Source organism: Siniperca chuatsi, linkage group LG2 (assembly GCF_020085105.1).
Source record: "Siniperca chuatsi isolate FFG_IHB_CAS linkage group LG2, ASM2008510v1, whole genome shotgun sequence".
NCBI classification, from domain to species: domain Eukaryota; kingdom Metazoa; phylum Chordata; class Actinopteri; order Centrarchiformes; family Sinipercidae; genus Siniperca; species Siniperca chuatsi.
In genome coordinates this window covers 26,604,611-26,620,853 of record NC_058043.1, presented here as the reverse complement: position 1 = coordinate 26,620,853, position 16,243 = coordinate 26,604,611, and the positions used below count along the sequence as shown (strand labels likewise).

The following is a 16,243-nucleotide window of genomic DNA, read 5'->3' as shown; positions in this document are numbered from 1 at the left end:
TCAGCATCACCTACAATATTAAAATAAAAGTGGTTCCAGCACGGATGTCGCCATCTTTAGTAAGGGACAATAAGCCTAGTGCTATAACACAACTTATTGTAATTTGGTGAAACTCGTGATATGTTTACTTTATATAGATTTCAAGTGTTCTTTGAAGCACCTCACCATACAGAGTATCCTTCGCCTGTTCACGATGGTAAATAACAAAAACGGTATATACGTTTCTATCTGAAACGGTTCGCGAGCGGGTCTCTGTCGCCATCTTTACTTTGGGTGACGCCAACTCTCTTCCATTTTCCTCCGCCTCTGGTTGTCAAGAAGATGGCAGCTTCCAGGCAGGCATGAGAGGAAATACTTCTTCACAAATCGAATGAATTTGGATTATTGCCGCAAAATAAAACCACATACCCGTGTTTTTGCGATTACTGCATCGAAATAAGTAAGTAAAATTTTAAAACATATGCACGTTTTTCGGTTTGTTATGTTTTGTTGTGGCATACCGTCCGGCCATTTTTCTTGTGGGAGCTGTAGAACTAGGCCGATTGTCGAAAAGATGGCTGCTTCCAGAGACGGCATGAAACATAATAACACTCTGTTTATGCCTTTTAACTCCGCTTAGCTGCGTTTTAAGAGTGGTGTTGCAACTACATTTGTATCAGGTAAAATATGCATGTCAGAATAAAACGAAATTCCATTGCATTTAATTGTAAAATCTGGCGACGCTTTGACAGATGCCAGCCGTCCAGCTAACGCTGTTAGCTTGGGCAAATTAGGTTGAGCAAGTAGCCGCTAGTGCTAACGGAGTATAGCTAACGCAAGAATCCATTTGAATACAACGATTGCACTTACGCGTTAGTATATTTCAGTAAGTTGTTCGATGGAACTTGAGACACGTGGTTTCACACTGTTGCGACTGTTAACGTAAGCTTCAAATGTTGATCTAATGTTAATAACAATGTTAAAGGGGTTGCAGAGAATGCTAAGCTAGCTAGCTACAATATGGCGACTCCCAGAGAAGCATGAAAATAGCCGACTCTTGCTAACGGTTCTAACTGTTTATTAACTATTTTTTGCAACTATATATTGTTCTGCTTTGTTGGCCTGCTATTAATTTATTGCTTTTTTTATTTCAGTGTATTTGTTTGCTGGTGTAGTTGGCTAGCTATCATGTATTTTTCTTTCTCATTCGCTTCCGCCATTTTTCAGACTGGCAGTAGCGTTAGCGGGGGTTTGTTTGGTTGCAAGATGGCTGCTTCCATAGATTGAATTCAATGGTTAGAAACAACTAGCTAAGACAAAACTTTGGTGTTGGAAAAGTAATGTATTTCTTAGCTCAACGGCAGCGTCAAATCTATATCAAGGATTGTGAACCGGCAGTTGCTCGAATGCTCTTACTCCGATTTAGTTTTTTTGTGTTGAATGTTCATTAACCAAAGCTAACTGCTAACTATAGAGCTTTCTCAGCTGCTATGAACGCACAAACTGTTTTAGAAGTTAGCTGCAGTGCACGGTCAGATGCTGCTGTTGAGGTTATACAGTCGTTAACGTGAAAATATCACGGTTAATTCAACAGTTAAGACAAATGCTCCTTTATTATTCCCACTGACAGAAGTCATGTCTGCCCCTGGCTCCGCGGTGTCTGGGACCACGACGTCGGTTCTGCAGCCGCGATGGAAACGGGTCCTCGGATGGTCCGGTCCTGTTCCCCGGCCCAGACATGGACACAGAGCTGTGGCTATAAAGGAGCTTATGGTTGTCTTTGGCGGTGGAAACGAAGGGATTGTGGATGAATTACATGTATACAACACCGGTAAGTTTAACTTTGCATGTATAACTTTAGTGATTGTTTTTTGCAGTAGCCATAATGTTTTACTTAAAAAAATCTTCAAATGCGAAATAACATACAACGCATTTTCACATTAAGTCTTGGCCTTAAAGCAGTTCTCTTTTATTTCTAAAGATCAATTCGTGATGTGCAGAACTAAGTAGCGTACAGGCCTCAGCAGGCCAAGAGATCCGTGTCTTAATACATTTGTCCCCCTCTGCTGGAGAAATGGTTTAAATGCAAGATAAAAAAGGCGGGCTAAAATAAAATGGATGATGCTGGTTGGTTTAAGCATATCCTCTACCCCACTCTCATGCACATAAACCAATAAGGACAGACAAATTCAGCAGATCTGGTATATGTGTCCCCTTCCTTAAATGCAGATTTTGGTTTATGTTCCAGTGTTAATAATAGAGTTGTTTAGAGGTTATACTAGCCAGTAATTCACAGGCTTGTTTAGTTCATAACTAGGGGTGTAATGGTACACAAAATTCATGGTTCGGTATGTACCTCGGTTTTAGGGTCAGGGTTTGGTACATTTTTGGTACAGCAGGGAAATCCAAAAATGTATTTTTGTAATTTATTTTGAAAAATGTAAACATTTGACAGTTGCTCATTGAATTTTTCTGTAATAGTTAATGCACTCAAATACTGTCATATTGTCAAGAAGAAATAATGCTCCATTGTAAGACTCTGTTGATAATTCCTGAACAACTGCAGCTTCTTCTGGTTTATACACGGCAGGCACAAGGGACTGACTGAAATGCACACGTGAAGGCACATTGTAGCGGGGCTAAAGCACTTTGACCATATTCTTAAATTCTTTATTCTCTACGACGAGTATGGTCGCATATCTGCAGCGATAAATACTCCTATAGCATTAGTTACTGTTTTGGCACGGCCTGAATCTGAAGTGTAGAGGCTGCCTGGACGCTGTGAGGAGAAGTTCAGTTAAACAATGTTGGCATACAGTTTGACTCTCATAGTTGCCCATCATAACTAACTGGGGAAACCATAATGCTCCCATACAGTGGATCTAAATGTCAGGGAGGATCCTCCAACTCTCTCATTGTTTACTATTCAGAGGCAGCGATACTACATGAGCTTGACTAACCGGGCTAAGCCGACTAGCATGCTACAGCTGATAGACAGCAACTGGTGCACTGCTAAAATGTTAGTAAAACCGGGCAAAACTCGCGCTCTAGAATTTCTGTTCCATGCATGCAAGTAGTAGACATTAATAGACTATTTTAACAGTAATAGTTTTGGTCACAGGGCGTACCGAACTGAGGAAGGCACATACCGTACCGAACGGTTCAGGGCAAATACACAAAGCGCTTACACCCATATTCATAACATAAACATCCTTTGTAATTTGAATGACTTGATATGGGTAAACTGATAACATCACTGTCATTATTGTGTTTTTAATTTCTAGCGACAAACCAGTGGTTTATCCCAGCAGTCCGTGGTGATATCCCCCCTGGTTGTGCTGCATATGGTTTTGTCTGTGATGGCACAAGATTGCTGGTGTTTGGTGGCATGGTGGAGTATGGAAAGTACAGCAACGATCTCTATGAACTACAGGTAATCTATGGGAAATAAGACCCATTTTTGTATCACATTTGCACAATAAGATAATGTGTGTTTCAAAATTAAAGTAGTTTGATGGATTAGGTTAATTTAAATATAGTTAACCTTTCCAGATATGTTAGTTTTATTTGAAATAACTGTTATTGTAGCATATGTAAGTATCAAATGGAGACAAATAAGTTTACAACACAAACTACTAGTCACAGTTTGAGAAAGAAGGGGATGTCTTAAGAGGTAATGTTATTCTGTTCAAATTATTCTGCTCTTTAATTATGTTTAGTTTAACCAGATATAATTAACCAATCCTGACAAGTGCCCTGCCAAAAACACGTCTGTGTTCTCCTACTTGTAAAAGCTTCACTATGTGCACAGTGAAGGAAGTTAAAGTTAAATATGCTCTGTTTCTGGTTATGATATAAAGTAGGTAGCCTGTGTCCCAATCCAGATGAATTTTCAGTCAATAGAATAGACAAATATAAAATGAAATTTAAGAAATGAATAAATTAATGCAATATTTAAAATAGTAAAAAAAAAATATATATAAATATATATATATATATATGTATGTATTGTTCCAGTCACAGTTTTGACACAAAATCTTATTAGATTGTCAATGAGGTCAACTTGTGACTTGTTTGTTACAGCTTCTGATAAGACCTAATCAATCAATCTGTTGTTTTGACCATGGTTTCTGTTACAGGCCAGCAGATGGGAATGGAAAAAGTTGAAAGCAAAAAACCCGAAGAATGGCCCCCCTCCTTGTCCTCGTCTTGGCCACAGTTTTTCCCTGGTTGGCAACAAATGCTACCTGTTTGGTGGACTAGCCAATGACAGTGAGGACCCAAAAAACAACATTCCCAGGTACCCATGTTTTTCCAGCAGGAACCATTAGTGCCCTTTGATACACAACTGCTTGAGATTCCTGTTCAACCAGCAACATGAGTGTGACTAATGTTGTGTGTTTTTTAATTTCTCAGATACCTGAATGATCTGTACACACTTGAGCTTCGTGCAGGTTCCAGTGTGGTTGGATGGGATATTCCAATCACATATGGAGTTCTGCCTCCTCCCCGTGAGAGCCACACTGCTGTTGTATACACAGAAAAGACGAGCAGGAAATCTCGCCTGATAATCTATGGAGGGATGAGTGGTTGTCGTCTTGGAGATCTGTGGACACTTGATATTGGTGGGTTTTTAAAAGTGTGAATGGGAAAATGACAGCACAAACATTTTAAATGCCCTGCTGGTGCCACTCAGAGACAGTGCTGCTATTAACACCCAGTCAGACCAAAGGAGATTGAACATCATTACCCTTGGAGTCCCACACTTTCAGAGAGGACTAAAAAGTCAATATTTGACAATTATGTGTGTGAATTTGCCTCGTCTGTGGTGCTTTAATTTATCTGGTTGCTTGTCAGAATACATTGGGGCTTTTGTATAACATCCTATTGCTTGTCATTGTCTCCAGATACCCTGACATGGAACAAACCATCAGTAAATGGAACAGCACCGCTCCCCAGAAGTCTTCACTCTGCTACCACCATCACAAACAAGTGAGACAACTGCTGCACTGACGCAATAACATATTGAATGTTGTATTTAATCATGTTTCAATTCCCAGTAGAGAGCCGGCTGTGATTGGTAGCAGCATCTCACTGTGATTTCATTTTCTCACTGTGCAGGATGTATGTTTTTGGAGGATGGGTTCCTTTGGTAATGGATGATGTCAAAGTGGCCACACACGAGAAGGAGTGGAAGTGCACAAACACTCTTGCCTGCCTAAATCTTGGTTTGTGTAACTGTATTTATTTTACAAGATTTCAATTTGAAAAAGTTTGAATAAAATGGGCTTCTCTGTTGTTAATTTTTGTACCATATGTTTGGCTGTAGACACCATGTGTTGGGAGACAGTATTGATGGATACTCTTGAAGACAACATCCCCAGGGCCCGTGCTGGCCACTGTGCTGTGGCCATCAATTCCAGACTCTATGTTTGGAGTGGCCGTGACGGTTATCGTAAAGCTTGGAACAACCAAGTCTGTTGTAAAGACCTGTGGTACCTGGAAACAGGTAGGTGTGTTGCAACCAGGGCTCCAGACTAACAGTGTCCTGTCGTCCCAGGGATGATAGAAAATGTGTTTGGGAAGAACAGAGATCTTCCCTGGGGCGAAAAGGATTTTTGTATGTGTGTATGTATGTGTAACTATCTCTTAGCAAATGACAAACTGAACCGAGCGCTGACTACAGCAGAGCGTGTCTTCAGCACGAGACCCACAAAAAATGTGAAGATTTTGAAATGTTCCTGCGGTACCGGTCCATCTATCCCCTCAGTCACAAAGGGCTTGCTGGCAGGACCGCGCAAATATGTTGCGCTGGTTACAGATTCAGCATGTCATTTGATGGAATCAGTCTAGCCAGCTGCTCGCTACTAGCTAGCTAACTTCAGCCAGGTGCTACCCTGGCTGTGAGTATTATTTTTCCCCTGATAATGCTACATTGTGAACAACAAACCCGTGTTGAAATCGGCAGGAGGAGAGCTAGTTAGTTGTTAGCAGCTGGTGGGCAGCAGAGTCCTGAGGTGTGTTTACAGCTAGCAGAGATAAGCACTGGGTCCGCTCCATTTCAGCCCGCCATGCACCGCTTAACGGCGAGGGCTGGGAAAACTGTTTAAATGGAGTGTAATCTGTCAGCCAGCAGCAGCAACACGTAATTGTCAGCTGACAAAACAAACAATAATGTTGGCCTACAGGGAGAAAGCCATGGTAGCTTTCCTAGTTGACAAGTAATTGCCAGCATGGACAGTAATGTTCACAATATGATTTTATGTAAGCCTGAATGACATGCATCAGTTCTGTCTTATCAATCTACCTTAACGTGTTTGCGTGGGCCATGTGGTCGTGATGACAAACGCTTGTTACTAAATTGTGTTCTATTTCATTTTTAAAATTCTGTTTGTTTTAAACCTATTTCTTTGACTGGAGATAATGGAAAATAACTATAATTATTTATTTCCGCAACATTTTAATGGTGTTTTCATTATGCCACTAACAACTATAGATGATACTAACAAAGTAAAGAAACAACATTTTGATTTTGAGACGGTTTACATTCACTTCGAGGCGGTTAAAATTGTTTTTTGGGGCGGTTCCAGGATAGTGGTGAATGGAGCCCTGGCTGCTACATGATTGGTTTCGTCATTTAAAGTGACTTAAGTGGCGTAGGTTGTCAAATAGTGTCATTGTTGTTAAATTTCTTGTTCTCCACCTCACCAGAGCGGCCACATGCCCCTGCCAGGGTGCAGTTAGTCCGTGCCAACACAAACTCTCTGGAGGTGAGCTGGGGTGCCGTCTCAACTGCTGACACCTACTTACTGCAGCTGCAGAAATATGACATCCCTGCAACTCCAGCTGCAGCCTCACCAGTCATGAGTGCAACTCCCTCGCTGCCTGTGAACTCCCCAAAGAGCCCCGCACCAGCTGCTGCAGCACCCTCTGCTCAGAGCCTACCACAGACAGGTATTACAGCAGTGACCAATGATCCCTCTTTTCCAACTCGTCCTATTGATTGCTGTCACTACATCAGAAAGCTCAACAACTGCAAAACCACTGCACATAAAGTCTAATAATCACTTATTTTACAGCTGTTTTGAAGGTTGCAGCTCAACAGTCTGCCACAGGTGCATCCGTTGTCACAGTTCGCCCCAGCCAACCTGGGAAATCCCCTGTCACCGTGACATCCCTTCCTCCAGGTGTTCGAATGGTAGTGCCCGCCCAGACCACCCAAGGATCGGTATGAGCAGTTTTGTACATTTTATCTTGTTTAAAATTTGGCGTAAAGTATATATCATTGTCAGATGAGCAAATGTGTTCAACAATTGTTTACTTTTTACATATTCAGCCAATTGGCAGTAGCCCTCAGATGAGTGGCATGGCAGCTTTAGCTGCAGCAGCTGCAGCAACACAGAAGATCCCACCCTCCTCTGCAGGCACTGTCCTCAATGTTCCTGCAGGTGCCACCATTCTCAAAACAGTAGCTGTTTCCCCTGGCACAACCACAATGAAAGTGGCTTCTCCAGTCATGGTACAGATCACATTCTCATTTCTAACATAGTGTGCATTCTGTCTGTCACAGGTCAATTCTTAAAATAATGTTGTGTTTGTAGGTCAGTAACCCGGCCACCCGGATGCTGAAAACTGCTGCAGCCCAGGTGGGCACAGCAACTGCTTCCTCTCCCACCACCACCAGACCCATCATCACTGTGCACAAGTCTGGCGCAGTCACAGTGGCCCAGCAGGCCCAGGTTGTAACCACTGTGGTGGGAGGAGTCACCAAGACCATCACTCTGGTCAAGAGTCCCCTCACCATGGGCAGCAGTGGCACTCTGGTAAGAAAACAGGACTCTGTAGCACAATGAAATTGTGATAATGTAATACTGAAACACTGACCCTCTGAGAGCACCCTTTGGTGCTTTCACACGCATGCTAAAAATCATGGGTTCTGTAAATTGCTTTTTCACACTTGGTGTGTGCGTTTTGTTATTTATTTCTTGTCACAAGATGGTGACATCAATACACTGAGCTTGAACCAGTAGTGGAGGGAGTAAAGGTTTGCCTACAGTGACTGTTGGAGAACTCTACTAAGAAAACAGGGAGCATGATGTTAGTGATCTGCATGACTGTCGGTCAGTTAGAGCCACCAGTTTGGTGGTCCACCTTCCCACTGAACTCCCTGTGCTGTCCGATGTTTTCTGGTGACTCATGAACTTGAGTCTCTCTCCTATGTCGGCAGATCTCCAACCTTGGCAAGATGATGTCTGTGGTACAAACCAAGCCAGTGCAGACATCAGCTGTAACAGGCCAGGCTTCCACTAACCCTCTCACACAGATCATACAGGTCAGCTATCTGCATGAGTGCAGGAAAAAAACAGGAGGTAGCTTAAAACTCCTGAGACAGGTACCAGATGTCTTTCTCCAAATGGTTTGCATAACGTGTGCCTCTCTCCCCAGACAAAGGGTCCCCTCCCAGCTGGCACTATCCTGAAGCTGGTGACCTCCGCAGATGGCAAGCCCACAACCATCATCACCACTTCCCAGGCAGGGGGCACAGGAAACAAGCCCACTATCCTCAACATCAGCGGTGTCTCTCCTACCACCACCAAGCAGGGCACCACCATTATTAAGACCATCCCCATGTCGGCCATCATGACCCAGCCTGGAGCTACAGGTCTAAAATCAACTCACGTTTACATTGTCACAACTACATATCACAACAGCCTGTACATTTATGACTGAGATCAGTACTTCAAAATAAGTGATGTTCATCTGGTTCAGGTTTTTTGTATGAACATCTAGATCAAATGATTTGCTGTGCTTGTTGTCATCTGGTTGAATTTCCAGATGAGTGGTGATGATATACCACAACAGAAGTAGTGATGATGAAGCCTAAAGTTTGATTGTCTTTTAATGTTGTTCCCTGCAACAGCTTAAACATTTTGGCAATTAGCGTGAATAAAAACAAATGCAAAGAATGGTGTAAATTAACAAATTGATTTCAGGCATACATGCTTTTGTCCTTGCAGGTGTAACAAGCAGTGCAGGCATGAAAACGCCTATCACAATCCTTACCACAAAGGTGATGACTACTGGAACTCCTGGTAAAATCATCACTGCAGTGCCCAAACTTGCCACTGCAGCTGGCCAACAGGGTCTGACACAGGTAAACTGATTCTGTTTTTGTGGTGGTCTTTATAGATATAATCTTTGTTGTGCTGTCCATTAATGTTGCACCTGAGGAGACTAACTCTGAGTTCTGGGTCTCTAGGTGGTTTTGAAGGGTGCTCCTGGGCAACCTGGCACTATTTTGCGCACTGTGCCCATGAGCACAGTGGGTGGTGTTCGACTTGTTACACCAGTGACAGTGTCTGCCGTTAAGCCCACTGTCACCACTCTGGTTGTCAAGGGGACTACTGGTAAGAATAACTATGTTCTTGTGATTTGTTTTCAAGTATTTATTATTGGATGATCCTTATCTTATTATCTTTTAATGCCACTTTTCTTCGTTCCAGGTGTCACCACTCTTGGGACAGTCACTGGTACGGTCTCCAGTAGCCTGGCAGGAGGCACGGTGGACAGTTCCAACGCCTCTCTGGTTACCCCCATCACGACACTGGGAACCATCGCTACCCTGTCCAGCCAGGTCATTAGCCCATCTGCCATAACTGTGTCAGCTGCTCAGACCAGCCTGACTTCTGCCTCCACACAGCCCTCCTCTACCATGACAGTGCAGGTAAGACCCTGCGTGGTCCATCAGGTTGTATTTAGCATTTTAGTGAGAGGACATTAAATTACAACCTAAGAAAAAAAAATGCAACGGTTAGGGCGTTCATGCCTATTGCTTATGAAAAATGTATCTGATACGAGCTAGAGAGAGATAAAATAAAAATATTTATTTTTGTGTAAGAAACATGCTGTATGACTTAAATGACATTGCTTTACGCTCTTCTGCCCAGAACCAGCCCACCCAGGTGACTCTGATCACAACCCCCAGTGGTGTAGAAGCTCAGCCAGTGCAGGATCTACCAGTGTCCATCCTGGCTTCACCAACCTCTGAGCAGCCCAGCTCCACTGAGGCTGGAGCAGCTGGAGAGGGCTCTGGGACCGTCACCCTGGTCTGCTCTAACCCGCCCTGCGAGACCCACGAGACCGGAACCACCAACACAGCCACCACCTCCTCTGCTACAATTGGAGCAGGACAGGTGTGCTCTAATCCGCCCTGTGAGACCCACGAAACAGGCACCACCAACACAGCCACAACTGCATCTTCAAATATGTCTGCGCTGCGTGTGTGCTCCAACCCACCATGTGAGACCCATGAAACTGGGACAACTAACACAGCTACCACAGCATCGGCTAACATGGGAGGAGTCCAGAAGGTGTGCTCCAACCCACCCTGTGAGACCCATGAAACTGGGACAACTAACACAGCTACCACAGCATCGGCTAACATGGGAGGAGTCCAGAAGGTGTGCTCCAACCCACCCTGTGAGACTCATGTGACAGGCACCACCAACACAGCCACCCAGGCGTCATCTAACATGAACACAGGCCAGACGGGCACCACGCAGAGGGTGTGCTCGAACCCACCCTGCGAAACACACGAGACTGGGACCACCAACACCCCATCAACAGCCACATCCAGCATGGGAAGCGACCAGACGAGCACAGCGACGGGCCTGGTCCAGAGGGTGTGCTCCAACCCACCCTGCGAAACACACGAGACGGGGACCACCAGCACCCCATCCACAGCCACCTCCAGCATGGGAGGCGACCAGACCAGCACAACGACAGGCCTGGTCCAGAGGGTGTGCTCCAACCCACCCTGCGAAACACACGAGACGGGGACCACCAACACAGCCACCACTGCCACCTGCAACATGGAGACAGGCGAAGGCACAGGTATATTTTGTTTTCACCCTTGTAACAGAAACCGCAAAAATAGTTTCACGTCCAGAAGGGCTGATTTGCCACATGCTAGATGCTTGTGTTGCATCCAGGACGTGAAAGAAATGTATTGGTACATAGTCAGACTTAAATGATGTTTTTGTATCTATAAGCAGCCCAGCAGACAGAGGAGGGAGCAGAAAGTACCAGCAGCACAGAAGTGGCCTCCACCACTGCAGCAACTGGCATGGTTACCACCACCCAGGGCAGGGCCATCACTACTGTCACCCAGTCTACACCAGCCCCCGGACCCTCTGTACCTGTAAGAAACGCACTAATTTACTGGCAGAATTAGCAAATACTCCAATCACCACTACTGAGTAGTGGTAATCTCGGCAGATGTCTGTTTTAAGGATGCATGTCTGAATCTGATTATGTAAGAGAAACGTGTTTTTCCCCATTGTAATCAATCTGTATCTTTGTTTCTCTCCAGTCGATCTCATCAATCACAGAGGGTGTGAGTACTGCTGCCAGCTCCACAGAGGAACCCATGCAAACTGATGAGACAGCATCAGCAGAAGCTGCACCTGCAGAGGAGGGAGCCACCGCTATGGAGACGCAAGCAGAGGTAAATTCAGTGTAATGTCACACAAAGAGCCAGTGTTAGCTTGACCGTTCAATCAAATACATATTACGTGTGTATATGACCTGTAATGTGGTCTTTCAGGGAGAAGCAGCCGCAGCAACAGCCTTGAATCTGCCCTCAGAGCTGATGTCTGAGGGTCAGGCAGCCACGCTCATGGTGACGGGGCTGTCGGACGAGGAGCTGGCTGTGACTGCAGCAGCAGAGGCCGCCGCTCAGGCTGCAGCCACTGAAGAAGCCCAGGCTCTTGCTATCCAGGCTGTCCTCCAGGCAGCTCAGCAAGCCGTAATGAGTGAGTTCAACCATGGTCTTGTATAGTCAGAATTCTCTGCAAACTTGGTTTTGCCTTGATTTTGAACCGTAGTGTCATGTATCAAGGTTAGGCTGTAATTAATAGGGTAAAAGGCATGGAAGGAATTCCAAACAATTAACAGCAGTTTCTCAGCAGAAACAGCAGTAGTTGGCTCTAGCTCTGTAACGACTGCAACCTCCACTATGGTTTTACAGTTTCTCATGATGTTGTCGTGGTGGTAGTTTGTATGAATTTTTAAATATGTTCTGTTACAGATGAGGGCGATTCCACTGGAGAGAGCCAGCAACCCACCAACATCCCCATCATGTTGACCCAGCAGGAGCTCGCAGCGCTGGTCCAACAGCAGCAGCAGCTGCAGGAGGCGCAGGCTGCTGCACAGCAGGCCACCGTGGACACAAGCTTGCCCACTGAGGGCCTCGCCCCTGCTGACAGCCTCAACGACCCCTCTGTCGAGAGCAATGGGCACAATGAGATGGCTGCCGCAGTCACCAGTGCTGTGGCGTCACTCCTGCCACGTACCACTGCTGAGAGTAAGACGTTTTCCTTTTTTGATAGTTACTTTGGATGTCTTTTTGTACTGTAGATTGACCTTTTTTGTATTGTTCCTTTCATTTCACAGCACTTGCTCCATCGAGCACATTTGCACCCTCTGTATCGGTGGCGAGTCCAGCCAAGCTGCAAGCAGCAGCCGCTCTAGCAGAGGTCGCCAATGGCATCGAGGGAGAGGTGAGTCAGTGTAGTATTACTGAACATCTGGCTGGTTCAGCTAGGTCAAAGAGAGAAGAAATGTGACTGTGCATTATTTTGTTTTCTTACAGAAACAAGGCCCTCAGCCAACCCCAGTGAAACCTGTTGTAAAGAAAGAGAACCAGTGGTTTGATGTTGGAATCGTTAAAGTGACAAATATGGTTGTCACCCATTTCTATGTGCCAGCAGATGATTCTCATGGAGATGTAAGTGTCTTAGGAGGCTTTTTCATGCTTAGATGACAGTACATTAGTGTCCTCAGTCTCTAATCGCTTTTTTTGTTTGGTAGGATGACTCTGGCATCATGCCAGACTACAGCCAGATGAAGAAAATGGAGCTGCAACCTGGAACGGCTTACAAGTTCCGTGTTGCTGGAATCAACGCTTGTGGTCGTGGAGCTTTCTCAGAGATATCTGCTTTCAAGACTTGCCTACCAGGCTTCCCAGGGGCACCTTGCGCCATCAAAATCAGCAAGGTAAACTCACCAGTAAAGCCCTTTCCCTTGCTTTCTTCCTATTTTGTTGGGGATTTGACATACAGGTGTGTAAAGCATGACGATAAAACCAGCTGTTCTGGTGAGCCATGCTTTCAGGCACTGAGTAGTATTCGTCCACTGTCCCTCTGCAGAGCCCAGATGGCGCCCACCTGACCTGGGAGCCACCCTCGGTGACGTCGGGGAAGATCATAGAGTACTCTGTGTACCTGGCCATCCAGAGCAACCAGACAGCTGAAGCCAAGGCCTCTACCCCGGCACAGCTAGCCTTCATGCGCGTGTACTGTGGACCCAACCCCTCCTGCTTGGTGCAGTCGTCGAGCCTCTCCAACGCCCACATCGACTACACCACCAAGCCAGCCATCATCTTCCGCATTGCCGCCCGCAATGAGAAGGGCTACGGTCCTGCCACCCAAGTTCGATGGCTGCAAGGTGAGCACACAGATTCACAAACTAATGCTCTACTATTAGTAAGTGAGCAATTCATTAGTGAATAAAGAGATATATGTTAACCATTTTTCTGCTTTGTAGAATCCGGCAAAGATGCCGCCTCTGCGAAACCGGCCCCTAAAAGACCAGGCACCTCCCCTGATACGTAAGTACAGTGTGCATGTTTCATACTATGCATACAGGCTCGACCTTCACATGGCACTGATGAATAAAACGTGCAATACTGATTCTGGATTTATGTGTGCTCTTGCAGTAAGGCTACTGGTCCAAAGAAAGCAAGGACGGACCAGTGAGGTTGCCCAGAGACCCCTCCCAGTCTTTTGTCCTTTTTTCAACTCGCTGTCCTTTTATCAGGAAGACTGACCTTCACCCCTCCTGCACCTTCTCATCCTCATCCTAATCTCATCCTCCACCCTCAAGTCTCAGATCAAGACAGCAATGGAGGCAGAACAACCGTATGAAGCCGAGATGAAAGTCAATCTGAGAGATGTTTCTGTAGATAAAAAAACCCTCCTTCCTCCTCGTTCTGTTGGTCGTACTATTTTTAGAGCAACACAAACTTAGAAGCACATTATCTTTTTCAGTCACACCCCCTTCCATTGTTTAACATCTATTTTTGGCTTGTTTCAATAGTTGAGCAGTATAGAGAAGCATTTACATCTTTCACAAACTGGGAGCCAGCCTGAGCGCAATGTTACCTTTCCTTTTTTTCTTTTTCTTTTTTGTCTTTGTTTTGTGAATCCTGGGGGGGATGTAGAGAGAGACTACATGAAATGTACAGTGTTGAAAAAGGCTGTGGAGGCACTAGTTTAGATGAGAGGAAAAATTGGTATGGAAACAAATAAAGCACTTGTCCTCGACGAAAGAGGACATAATTTTTTCCTTTCTTTTTTGCTCAAAACAAATTTGCTTCATCGAGAACCAAGTCTATAGTCATCGTACTGGACTCCAGTCTCCTGGTAATGTCATCACTGTGCGCTTCTAACCCCAAGATGAGGACTGGTGGCCGACACTTCAAAGTGGACAAAAAGAGAATGACAAAGGAAGAGATCTGTAGAGAATGAATGACAGACTTTGCTAGGACTGAGACTTGCAGCACACACAAAAAAAAATCTTCAAAAATCTTCCCAAAAAATTAGCAAGCAATGACGCAGATCTTTTGTGTAGTTTATTTTTGTATTTTTTAAGCTTTTTTTTTTCTCCTGTGTGTATGTATGTTGTGTGCATTTTTAAAAACATCACTTTTTTTAACTGTTGTTCATCCCCATAGTTTGTGTTCGTGGGAAGATGGGTGGCTGTGTTGAGGTTGCCACTATATTTTTAAAAATCTTCATTCAGTTGGTTGTATGTTCTTGTTGTTAACAGGTGGTAATGAAAGCGAGAAAGACTTTTTGTATTTGTTCCAAGTAGAACCGCAGAGGTTATAGGACTGAAGGGAACTTTGAAGTGGACCCAGGGAGAGAAGAGTTTTGACTTTGTTACTCAATGCTTGTGTTGCTTTGTTTGCCAAACATGGAATTTCACGGGGTATGAGGAAAAATAACATCAGATCTCTTCATGCCTTTCCCCTTAATATCCCCATCAGTTGTCCTATGCTTTTTATGCTCATGAATGTGGTGTCTCACCTCTTCTTTAATTTTTTTTTAGAAAGGCAAATTATATTAGTAGACATATTTTCCCTATCCTATTGATGTATGTGAATCCATTTAATAAATTTTAATTTTTTTCCTTCCACGGCTCTGTATTTCAGACTACAGATGGTGTGCAAGCTAACTGTGACGTGTATACCCGAATGTCTTTTGAATGGGGGATGTCTTTTGGAAGAAAGCTTACATAGCCAGAGTGTACTCACCTGTAAATTAGTTCGTTCATCGAGCAAGAATAAAACAAACAACGAAAAAAACATCTTGGCCTTTTATATAATTACCTGTGACAAACGGTTTTTACATGTTGGTCATCTCTTGATTGCTTTTGTGTCTTTACTTATAAAAGAAACAAATATATATATATATATAAATATATATAGTCTCCCTGATTGTTCTAATTTGCTTCTGTCAAGATGATTCACTGTAGGAGTCTGAATCACTGCTAGGTTCATTACAATACAAACTTGTACAGGGAGTTGGTTTCTGACTGGACATGACAGTGTATATCTACTTTGTAAGGGCGGATTCAGGTGCGATGGTAACGGCCGGGAAGATAAGAGCCAAGGTTTTCGCTTGCCGCCTTTTCTCCTGCTGGCACCTTGGTTTCTGTTTGTGGTGTCTCCCGATTTCTTTCTAGAAATGAACTTTCTCTTCATATGCATTCATAATTTTTGTGCGTGTCAGTGTGTCTGTTGAACAAAACTAGACATGCATGCAAAAGCAGTGTATTTTAGTAGTGATGCCTTAAGTTAGACCATAAGCTGAAGGTTCTCAAAAAAAGAAAAAACATTTAATGAGTTTGTTCCTCTCTCCATGTGGTATACAATTGTGTCCTTTCCTTCCACAGTACCTTTGCTGGGTCACTATTTTTGCACCCTCGTTAGATAGGTCATCAGCAGTGCCGAGGTCTCTGAACTTTCCCTCCCACAGTGCTGCTCTCAGCACTCACAGGTGTTGCGAGTTTCTCTCGGCTGTTTGCAGGTTATCTGGAAATGTCCTGTATTTTCCAATGTGTGTTTTTTGTACTGTAGGGAGTAATGTATCTTTTATCATCAAAAAATAAACATGTTAAACATAGAGAAATGTTGTGTTCT

General features: G+C 44.3%; 2 protein-coding genes across 12 annotated transcripts in view; one reads left to right on the top strand and one right to left on the bottom strand.

Annotated features, from left to right (window-relative positions):
* Positions 1–16,243, bottom strand: part of LOC122887291 (blue-sensitive opsin-like) — a 29,326-nt gene that overhangs the window by 8,416 nt on the left and 4,667 nt on the right. The window contains exon 1 of one of the 5 annotated variants that reach the window (XM_044220412.1): positions 501–583. The exons of the other annotated variants lie outside the window; for them this stretch is intronic. Coding sequence (XP_044076347.1) covers positions 501–583 — 83 coding nt within the window. Of the gene's footprint in view, positions 1–500; positions 584–16,243 lie in introns of those variants that run through there. 5 annotated transcript variants of the gene reach the window in all.
* hcfc1a (host cell factor C1a) lies at positions 26–16,226 on the top strand. 7 transcript variants are annotated; one of them, XM_044220263.1, is made up of 28 exons: positions 33–439; positions 1,610–1,810; positions 3,264–3,412; positions 4,119–4,279; positions 4,396–4,604; positions 4,887–4,971; positions 5,101–5,207; positions 5,309–5,488; positions 6,691–6,933; positions 7,059–7,207; positions 7,316–7,498; positions 7,581–7,802; positions 8,207–8,311; positions 8,425–8,641; positions 8,997–9,133; positions 9,239–9,386; positions 9,483–9,703; positions 9,927–10,872; positions 11,031–11,179; positions 11,351–11,485; positions 11,585–11,792; positions 12,068–12,343; positions 12,433–12,539; positions 12,632–12,766; positions 12,850–13,035; positions 13,188–13,485; positions 13,585–13,648; positions 13,757–16,226. In XM_044220263.1, the coding sequence occupies exons 2-28, from the start codon at positions 1,615–1,617 to the stop codon at positions 13,794–13,796; spliced, it is 5,256 nt and encodes a 1,751-aa protein (XP_044076198.1). In that variant the 5' UTR covers positions 33–439; positions 1,610–1,614; the 3' UTR covers positions 13,797–16,226. The 7 variants fall into 7 exon arrangements, with proteins under 7 accessions (XP_044076250.1, XP_044076198.1, XP_044076242.1 ...); XM_044220307.1 differs by having other exon boundaries at positions 45–439; positions 11,034–11,179; XM_044220272.1 differs by lacking the exon at positions 33–439 and adding an exon at positions 550–659.

Excerpts from the sequence above, each read along its gene's own strand:
- hcfc1a (XM_044220263.1), top strand. The coding sequence starts at position 1,615 with ATGTCTGCCCCTGGCTCCGCGGTGTCTGGGACCACGACGTCGGTTCTG. Across the intron at positions 9,704-9,926 it reads CCTCTACCATGACAGTGCAG|AACCAGCCCACCCAGGTGAC; the intron begins GTAAGACCCTGC and ends TCTTCTGCCCAG. Across the intron at positions 11,486-11,584 it reads CTATGGAGACGCAAGCAGAG|GGAGAAGCAGCCGCAGCAAC; the intron begins GTAAATTCAGTG and ends GTGGTCTTTCAG.